General features: G+C 33.4%; 1 protein-coding gene across 1 annotated transcript; it reads left to right on the top strand.

Annotated features, from left to right (window-relative positions):
- The first annotated feature begins 6 nt into the window (after positions 1 to 6).
- Positions 7 to 843, top strand: LOC136064809 (beta-amyrin synthase-like). The gene is made up of 3 exons (XM_065767049.1): positions 7 to 76; positions 169 to 252; positions 531 to 843. Exons 1-3 carry the CDS (start codon positions 50 to 52, stop codon positions 651 to 653), a joined length of 234 nt encoding a protein of 77 aa, XP_065623121.1. The 5' UTR covers positions 7 to 49; the 3' UTR covers positions 654 to 843.
- Positions 844 to 1,243: the final 400 nt, after the last annotated feature.

Raw genomic sequence — 1,243 nt, 5'->3', positions numbered from 1 at the left:
TGTACCTTTGGAAGGAAACAGATCAAATTTGGTGCAAACTGCATGGGCAATGATGGGTCTTATTCATGCTGGACAAGTAAGTTGTTAGTTTAAAAAATCTAGCATTATACATACTATCTATTCTTATGTTTTTCTTTCATAATTCTATATCAAAACCTTTTGTAATAGGCTGAAAGAGACCCAACACCTCTTCACCGTGCGGCAAAGCTGATAATCAATTCTCAAATAGAAGATGGTGATTTTCCTCAACAGGTATCTCCTTGTAATTAACATAGCTTCCAAAAATCAAAAGAAGGAAAAAGATAATGTTTTTAAAAAAAGAAGAAGATTGACATGAAGATAGTTTTCTTTCTTGCACTATGAATTAAGAACACAGGTCTAAAACTAGCTTGTGACACTAGGTGATTGAAGCAAGAATTTTTTATCAAAGAGGGAAGAGGAGAAAGACAAAGTAACAAACTATGGAAATATGTTATGCTTGAATTTTACTGACTGCGTTTTTAACCATTTATATAATTCTCTTATGGAAGGAAATCACTGGAGCCTTCATGCAGAACTGCATGTTACACTATGCAGCATACAGAAATATATATCCGTTGTGGGCTCTCGCTGAATACCGCAAGCGTGTCCCATTGCCATCTAGAATCACTTGAGTGAAGCAGTGAATTCTGTAGTTCAAGTAATATATGAATTACGCAGAAATAAAACCTAGTTTTTAATTCTCTTGCTATTCTGGGATGTAGAAGTTCATAATATTATTCGGCAGATTTGGATTCCTATAAGCACTCATGTGCTACTACTTGAAGGAATATCTATGCAATAATGATATAGACACAACCTTTTCCACGATGTCTTTCTAAACTTATTATCATGACTAGTTATTATTGATTTTTACATTGGTACACAATTGACACTATGTTACATCATATATATATATATATATATATATTAATACAAGATAGAATTCTACTCTAACTTAATCTAAGTATATATGTGTGTAAAACTTCCTCCTAGAGACTTAAACCTTGGCCCTTACTCCTCACACTTCACAAGCTTTTATACTTATAGAGTAACTACCGTACCAAAGGTGCACGGTGGTCACATTTAAAATAAGTCAATAAAATCAATTCCGGGCCAAAGGTCGATATATATATGGTGGAAACATCATTTTGGTCTCTATATTTTAGAGTCATGGTTAATTTGGTTCCTACATTTTGATAACAGTCAATTTGGTCCCTATCGT

Source organism: Quercus suber, unplaced genomic scaffold (genome assembly GCF_002906115.3).
Source record: "Quercus suber isolate HL8 unplaced genomic scaffold, Cork oak 2.0 scaffold_768, whole genome shotgun sequence".
NCBI lineage: Eukaryota > Viridiplantae > Streptophyta > Magnoliopsida > Fagales > Fagaceae > Quercus > Quercus suber.
Note: the sequence above shows the minus strand (reverse complement) of the source record. Positions and strands in the feature narration are given on the sequence as shown.